At 38.5% G+C, this 8563-nt stretch overlaps 2 protein-coding genes across 2 annotated transcripts; both read right to left on the bottom strand.

Moving 5' to 3' along the window:
* Positions 1 to 3075: 3075 nt before the first annotated feature.
* Positions 3076 to 5421, bottom strand: LOC105254306 (CXXC-type zinc finger protein 1). The gene is made up of 6 exons (XM_011262878.2): positions 5338 to 5421; positions 4995 to 5116; positions 4788 to 4878; positions 4488 to 4708; positions 3818 to 4394; positions 3076 to 3666 (listed from the first exon to the last, which is right to left on the bottom strand). The coding sequence occupies exons 1-6, from the start codon at positions 5404 to 5406 to the stop codon at positions 3169 to 3171; spliced, it is 1578 nt and encodes a 525-aa protein (XP_011261180.2). The 5' UTR covers positions 5407 to 5421; the 3' UTR covers positions 3076 to 3168.
* A 322-nt stretch (positions 5422 to 5743) lies between these two features.
* Positions 5744 to 8430, bottom strand: LOC105254307 (ER degradation-enhancing alpha-mannosidase-like protein 2). The gene has a single exon (XM_011262879.3). The coding sequence runs from the start codon at positions 8041 to 8043 to the stop codon at positions 5962 to 5964; it is 2082 nt and encodes a 693-aa protein (XP_011261181.1). The 5' UTR covers positions 8044 to 8430; the 3' UTR covers positions 5744 to 5961.
* Between the last annotated feature and the right edge of the window lie 133 nt (positions 8431 to 8563).

The raw sequence follows: 8563 nt of genomic DNA, 5'->3' as shown, positions 1-8563 counted from the left end.
TACATTGTACATACGGTATTGTATGATATATACATATATATATATATATAATATTGTATTATTATTACATCAACGTTATGAAAAAATTATTCAATTAAAATTATTATTAATGTGTGCCGCTATTATATTAATGAGAGACAGTAAACGAAAGAGAGAGAGAGACAAACAGCCATTATGTATATTGAAGCTATAATTTGTGTGTGCGTGAAAAAGGCTGTACTGTCCAGCTACTTTATGCGAGTATGTTTGTTGCCAAAGTTCCCTCTTGCGAATGTAAAATACGATAAGCAGTGATATCCGATAACTGCTTAATCGTATCCTTGACGCGGCGAGATTTGTCGAAATGGTAAATCAAAACCGTGTGCTAGCGTTCGTTGTCTTTGGGAAAGACAAAAAGAAAAAAAAATTTTAGATATTTTTCTCTTTCCTTTTTTTGAGATAATTAAGTCTTTAATTATTTCTAAAAAAAAAAACTCTTATTTATCTCATTTTTATTCTATTGATTTTGCATAAGAATGATCGTATTTATTTTTTTTCTACTGAATTTTTCAGAATTAAAAATATTCGAAAGGAAAGCTTTAAGTATAAATTGTTCATCTTAATCAATCGTCAATGAATTGAGGAATAAATTTTTCTGTATGCGTTTACAGAACTATCCGGAGAAATTCAATCTCTCCTTTTGAAGAGTTTGTGTAAAAACGTTAATGTTTTGTTAAAAAAAAAAAAAAAAAAATAACATTAGGTCGTCGAGAGGCCGAGATCATCCAGCCTGTGTCAATTCAAGAATAAGACAGCGAACTCGTCGAATATTGAACATTGCTTGCGCGTACTGTATTTTTTTTAATAGTATCCGTAACGATAATAGATTGTTAAAACACACTCCGTCGTATGAGAAGAGGAAAGTTATACAAGTTATCAAAAGGAAGAGTGAAAAAAACCCAGAAAATGTTACGAAGGAAGCGAAAATATATCACGATTCATTCTCAGGTGATATATTCACACTCACACACATATGGCTTAGTATTTTGTTACTAACGATATTATCAGATATATGTCAAAGTTATCATGGATCATGGATGTAACAAATCATTCGGAATCCTTGGAATGTAAAAAGACTATGTCTAATTGTATAATTGAGAATGTGTGAGAGAGAGAGAGAGAGAGAAATAGAGAGAGCGAAAGAGAGAGGAGGAGAGGAAGGACGAGGGAATAGAACATTTCGTTACTTTTACGAAAAAAAATTCTAATCTCCCCGAGTGTATTCTGAGAGAAAAGCGTGTAGTGTCGCCATTTGGCCTTTATGCTAACTTACTTGCGATTTCGTACATGCTTTGCGTGCAATACTGTGATAAATGAGTCGTTCTATTTCGTCATCCGTTTTCTTTACAAGCGCATGCACATGTATGTGTATGTGCATGGCATGTGCATGTGCATACATGCGAGCACACATGAATCGCCTGTTTTTGATCGATATCTTCAAATGAATCGCAAAATTTTTTAGTTCGGCACAATCTTGCGAAATATAAACTCAACGATTTATCGTGGCCTATTCATTTTTTTTTCGCAATATACAATTGAGATCATTTACACGATTTTGCTCTGTGTGGATATTATCATAATAATATTGTTATGCAAGTATTTAAATTGTGTAATCAAGTAGATGAAATACTTATAATTTTTTAAAAATATATCGATATTATATTTAATTACAGTTTGTATCTTGTAATTACCAGAGTCCGAATCTTGGTGCTATTTTCTCCACTCAAAGTGCATACTAGTAGCCGAGCGCCGTGAAAAGCAGTATCGTCTATGCTAGTGAAGGTAGCAAAGAAGGCACTGGCATAAAAAAATATATATATTAACACGGAATATTATTTAATATTATACATAATATATAAAATTAAAAATAATAAATTAAAAATAATATAATAAATTATTATATTTTCTTTTTCTACGCAATGGTGCCCTCTTTGCTACCATCACTAGACCGGCATAGACGGTACTGCTTTTTCGCGGTACTCTGCCGCTAGCATGCACTTGAAGTGTGAAAAATAACACCAAGGTCCGGACTCCTTAATTCAGTACAAATATAAAATGTATTTACTTTATGTACTGCCATTGCATTTGACACGATTGTTCCTATTTTTTTGCAGATATATATATATATATATATATATATATATATATATATATATCAAATAATCATAATATTTAAATAGTATATGTCCCAAAATTGTGTGTATAATCTCAATTCTTCAATAGATGAAACAATGAGAATCCTTTACTATTGTTCCTTAAACTAATTTTACGTAAATTTTCAATTGTTTCTAAGCGATTAATATTAATTTTAATAATAAAATGTATTGTCAAAATGACAAAATATTTCGATAAATATTGCATCATTAGTTGTGTTTAAGAAAGCGATTTGAAACAGGCGATTCTCCTGAAAGGATCAATGTCCATTTTATGCGCTTTGCGCGATTATTTTCCGAAGCTAAGTGATAGATCGCTAGTTTGGCGTGTTATTTTGCATCCGCAGAGGCTACGACTTGTGAATAAATGGTTTTTGTTGAAACGATTAATTGTCGGAGTGTGTGAAAAGAAAGATCCTAACGTCTACGTCTCTCGATATACCATATAATGTAAATAATAACAATATTACCAAACAGAACTTCTCCATCTATTACAGACCACCATTCGGAGGAAAAAAATTTTAAGTTTTATATATGTATGAATCAAGAGACATTTCTTTCGACATGTGAACTTTTTTTTGGCATAAACACGCATATTAAAATATATAGATAATTATTACAAGTCTAAAATTCTAAAAACCAATAGACATGAGATTTAAATGTATAATATTAATACAATTATCTTAATATTATTGCTAACAGGTACATATATATTACATATATGTTACATTACAGTACAATGCTTACACTAGTTATAATTTTTCGATTTCTTTCAATGTCCATTGTTTCATTCGCGATTTTATTTATTGAAAATTGTTAGGTATGTATATATATATATATATATATATATATATATATATATATATATATATAAAAACGATCATGGAAGGTATGCATATATAAAATGAGTTAAAACAAATGATATTACGGTTGAATAATGAAGAATATGAAGTAGAGAGAGGCTATCACTGCTTCATTATTCCTTTTGTAAACCATATCTTCTTTGTAGTTCCTCTTCCATCGCCTGTAGTTGTTCTCTGCTCTGTTCCTGTGTCATCTGTTCCATTAGCTCATGGTTGTAAGTAGAGTGCAACATGAGCGCTAATACACCAGCTCGCGTCGCCATATTCGATCGTATCTGCCTTTCCTGTTCTACAAGTTCGTCGATCTTCAGCCACTGCCTCACTCTCTCCATATCAATCTCTGCACGTCGCAGTTTTTCCCACATGTAGTGTTTTACGCAGCTCTTTTTAGGCGCGCGACAAAACTCGCCTGTAACGTTGAACACATTCGTAACTAATGGACAACCGCACACTTCACTGTCGCCAATCTTGGGATCTTTACAATGCTCCGGACAGAGAACACGCAATCTTTTACAATAGGTTCTATTCACAGGATTGTAAAAATCGCAGAACATCACTTGGCCCTCGATGCGCGTCTTGAAAATTGAGCCGAAAGACGCTTGCGATTCGTACTGCAAAATGATACAAGCAAAGTAGAAGTATTAATTTTTACTTCGAAATTAAAAAATATTTCATGAAATAAATTATATGTGATTTGTCAAAATAGATATTTGTTTGTACTATGTTTTCTATGTATAATATGTATATTACTTTATATAATACCTTATTGAAACATTTCTCCATATGTTTAACAGCGGTTCTCGAATGGACTTCATGGCCGCACGTGATACAGTACATGCTACTTTCTGTATCGTCATTGTCGTCCACCTCGGCTTGCGGATCGATGGTCGCATGCTTTGCACGTTCGACGATGCGATCTAATTCAACGTGTCTCTTTTCCAGCTCTTGAAGTATTCTGCGAACATCGTGTTGCTGCTTCCTCACGGATTCTAGAGCGCGTCTATTGTTTTGCTCCGCAATGCACGCAGTTAGCGACCACTCCTGTATCCGCTGTGGTAATACCTGATAAATTCTGCTCGTCGCTAATTTCAAGCCACAATCGTCGGAGCAGTATTTACTACCGGGTCGCGATTGCTTCGTACACGCAGGGCCATAGCAATGACGCGGCGGTTCCAGATATTCATTTCTTTCATTACTCGAATCTCTCTTTCGCTTCTTGGTCAATTTCGTTCCCTTGTTAAAACTTTTAGAAGGTTTTAATGGATCTCCCAGTATACGGCAGGTTCGCTGGATACATCTGAGCTTTAGTCGCACCGAAGGCCCATGTTTCTTCAAATGTCTACATATAGATCAACAAGATATTCCACAATTAAAATTGCATTGCATAAATAATTACTGATAATTTGATAATTATTTCTTCATGTTAGTTCACCTGCAGGCGTCGCATTTTCCACAATTTTCCGAACGTAGACATCCAGTGCATTCTCCGCAACGCTTGGAGGATTTTTTTTCTACTCTAGGATCCCAAGGTGCATCGTACTCGTATCGATGTCCTCCTTCTTTCTCCTTATATTTTCTATGCTTTCTGTCATCTTGATCAGTTCTACGTGGTTTGTATCGTGTTACCAAAGTTGAGTCTTCTTCTCTACAGCGCTATATAAAACAAATGATAATTAATTATAGTGACTTATTATTTTTATATTAATTTGATCAAAAATGTCAAAAAACTTACAACACAGAAAAATTGCTTAATATGTTTTGCATCTTTTTCAGTTATATTTATGCAATCACCATGATACCACTCCTCGCATGCGTCGCATCCTCTGAAATAATTGGAAATGTAAATAAGAATCATATTTTCTATTTTCATAAAGATGTGTAAAAAGATTCTAAATGACAATAATTTTATACATCAACACGTTTCAGAGAATTTACTTACATCATAAAACGAGAACTATCCGAGCTTCTACAAATACAATACGCTTGACCGTCTTGTTTTAACAATGTTGCGATTTTGCTCTTTCTTTCTGGCAGCATAAACTGCTTCGCTATTTCTTCTTTCTGTACGTAAAATTAAGTTATAATTTAGCACATATATATACACACATAATATTTGTTTACAATAAAGAGGTTAGTTTATATTTTCAAATCGATTCACATAAAATTTGTATAAAATAAATGAGAAACTTGCTATTTTTATAAACCATATTTTCATGATGTATTCTACAAACTGACAAAAATTATATTTAATTTACAGGCACGTACAATATCTTAATACTTACTGATAAACTATTCTGTCTTTTATCAGCCATGATGGAGCATATGAAGTGAAACTGCAAACAATTCGCCATATTGAATAGAATATTATCGATAACATGAGATGTAACAAATGTTACCTACTGTTGGAAATTATGATTGTATATATATCTAATGGTGGTAATTACTTGTGTATACTACAGATTACGTAAACAAGACTATTGACAATTTTTGAAGAAAATACATATAAAATATAAGAGAAAATATAATTACATTAGATATATAATTAGATTAGAGGGAATATTAATATTAAAATTTCGACATTTCCAGAGGTCTAACAATTTAAATTTAATTTCACAAATTAACAAAAAAACATAATTATACGATGCAATTAAAAATTCAATGAGATTTCTCAAGTTGCTAGTGAAAAGCAGATTCTTCTTCATTTGCATATCTTATATTTATTATAAACTATACAACAGTTATATCACAGAAATATATTAAAGTACAATATGTTTGCGAAACAAGACTGTGTAAAATTTCGTTTTCATAACAACAGTCTCTCTCTTGCGACTCAAAAATAGTTCAAGAATCACCGTAACAAATTCACAAATTTCTATACATCCTCGATTTGTTATTCGACGCGTTGTTTAAAAAAATTCCCCTATGATCGACATTCGTTGCAGGAATGGTTGAGCTTGACAGGACAAGATTTGATAATTCTGTCTCGCTGTGACATTTGTCGGATAGAGATTCCCCCGTCTGATGTTCTCCAGCATTATTTGGGGCTCGAATCTAGTCTTGGTGGGACTCGGTGTCGCGTTTAATCGAGTACCAGAATTCTGCACCGTGGCACTCGAGGAACTCGAATACTGTCCGTTTGATAATATGGGAGATTCGAAACTATCGGGAATATCACTATCGTCAGCCTTGTAGATTGTCGATGAGGGCGCGAGAATCTGCTCCGAAAGTCGGACGGTCCGATTCGAATTCTTCGTTTCCTCGACAGTCACGTTTTCGTCCGCGGCAGAATCCCTCGGCGATGAAGCATCGGACGATGAAGAGCTCTCATTGAGAGCGCCTTCTTTCTTATTCACGGCGTAGTGCCTGATTTCGGACAATTTGGCTATCGCAATCGGCAGCACGCCTGGATTCTTCGTCTCGATAACATCCTTCTCGAAGCGAAGATCGTTTGGCGCGATGTTATCTTCCGGCATGTCCCGCGTGGGTAAAAATCTCTTGAGGACCGCTCTCTTGTCCGGAAAGATCACTCGCGCCGGACGACAGCAGTATAATGCTCCGGGATCGATCGGATGAGCTTCGGTGTTGAAGATGTATCCGCCAGCATCCACGACGCATCTACCCCATTGAGTATCGATTAGGTCACCCTCGGAGCCAGTGTTGTGAATAAAATTATCGGTGTCGAAGAGAAGGTACAGGTACTTGGTAGTCTCTGCGAGGAAAAAGGATTCCATCCTGTCTGCTTTGCGATGATCCCGGACGTCGTTGATAGTCGCGTAGCCGCACGTGGTTTTAGCGCTGTGCTGCAAACTTCTCAGGATATCCACTCCCACTTGGATCAGCCAGGGATCTCTGGTCGCTCTGTAAAGATACATAACGGATTCTATGAGCTCCGGTCGCAGGGGATAGCCCTCCCTATTGGTACCCGCCTCGGCCTGCGGTATATTGTAGAACTCGGGAGTGAATCCGAATTGCTTCCACACGCGATGATAATTGTGCAGGGATTTCATCGCGTCCGTGATCTCGCCGAATAGACTCAAGACGCCGGGCCAGTAAGCGTCCAGGGATTGAAAAACCGGCAGCGTCACTTGACCTTTAGTCATGGAGACCCACAGATGCCAATCTTCTCGACGAATGTACTTTTCTATGGCTCTCCTATGCTCCTGAAATATCGAAGCCAGTAAGGGATCTTGGAACAGTAATGTACCCTTGGCCAGATACTCGAAATAAGAGTCGACTCCAGCACCTATACCAGAATCCTGGGCGGTCCAATGACCGGTGAGGACGTCTATATGATTGCCGACCAAGCCAATGTTGGATTTATAATAATGTAACGCCTTTATAGCATTCATAGCCACTTCTTCGTACAGCGGATCTCCGGTCAGCCTGGAGAGAGTGCCAAATTCCAGTAGAAAAGTACCAATGCCAGCCGTGCAAGTGATGCTGGTTTCTCCCTCTGGCACGCCGTACTTGAGATTAACCGTACCATATGGCATCCCTGTAGGTGTATCGAACGCCGCGATCAGTCTTTTAGCCATGTCCTCGGCGAGACGCAGCAACGGACCGTTGCAGGGCCAGCCGGGTTCCAGCTTGACACCTGCCCTCCGCGACAACAGGTGGGCGCTCAGCAATCCACCGACCACCCGGATGTTCGTCTCGAACACGGACACGTTGATATTGGCCTCGAAGTTCTCCCTCGCGCTGATTATCTCGGCCACGCGGCGAAATTCCGAGAGGTTTCCCATAACCGCAAGCGTGTCCAGGGCGTCGATCAGCGTCAGGGAGAAGCTGCCCCAGGTGTCGAAGCCGTCGCAGCTCAACGAACGTAGCTCGTCGTAGGGATAGGCGTGCGTCAGGTAGCCGGAATAAGCGTAATCGAACATGGACCGAACCTCGTCGCGCAAAGCGATCAGATCTCTCTTGTTGTACTCTCGGAATCCGCTCACCAGGATCAAGAAGCCCAGAATCGAGCCCGTTCTAAACAGGATCATGGCTTTATTGTTGCTCAACTTTGCAGCCTTTTATCTCTTATCACCGTTGCACATCGCCGCTCCTCTCCGACGACGATGAATCTCGCGGGATCAAGCACATGAGCCGTGGGCTTGCGCGAATCGGCCACGTAATCAAACAATTTTATTATCCTCCCTCGCACGACACTCGCAGGGTCTAACCTATATCGCGATTCATGCCGTACGTGGAATTAAAGCTCGCGCGCGCGCGATGCAAATCCAATTTCCCGACCATATCCGGCTGGCTCGCCGGAACGAGGGGAGGAACGATCAGGTAATCATCTGCCGCTGCGCTTCAAGGGATTCTGTTTTCTGTCACGGGGTCACCGGTTGATCTCGCAACGCGACGTAACCCAGCGTAACCCGCAGGGCTGCGTTCCAAAGTCTACCTTCCTTGGAATGTTCAGCCCTCGATTGGCCAATCGGGATAGAAGAAGCGAGGATTTATCTGTTCCGATTGGTCGATCTGGCCGATTGGGCACTCCGCTTCTCCTTCGACGAG

The sequence above is a fragment of the Camponotus floridanus genome, unplaced genomic scaffold, assembly GCF_003227725.1.
Source record: "Camponotus floridanus strain SB8 unplaced genomic scaffold, Cflo_v7.5 scaffold1, whole genome shotgun sequence".
Classification (NCBI taxonomy): domain Eukaryota; kingdom Metazoa; phylum Arthropoda; class Insecta; order Hymenoptera; family Formicidae; genus Camponotus; species Camponotus floridanus.
The sequence above is the reverse complement of the archived record's forward strand: the minus strand, read 5'-3'. Positions and strand labels throughout refer to the sequence as shown.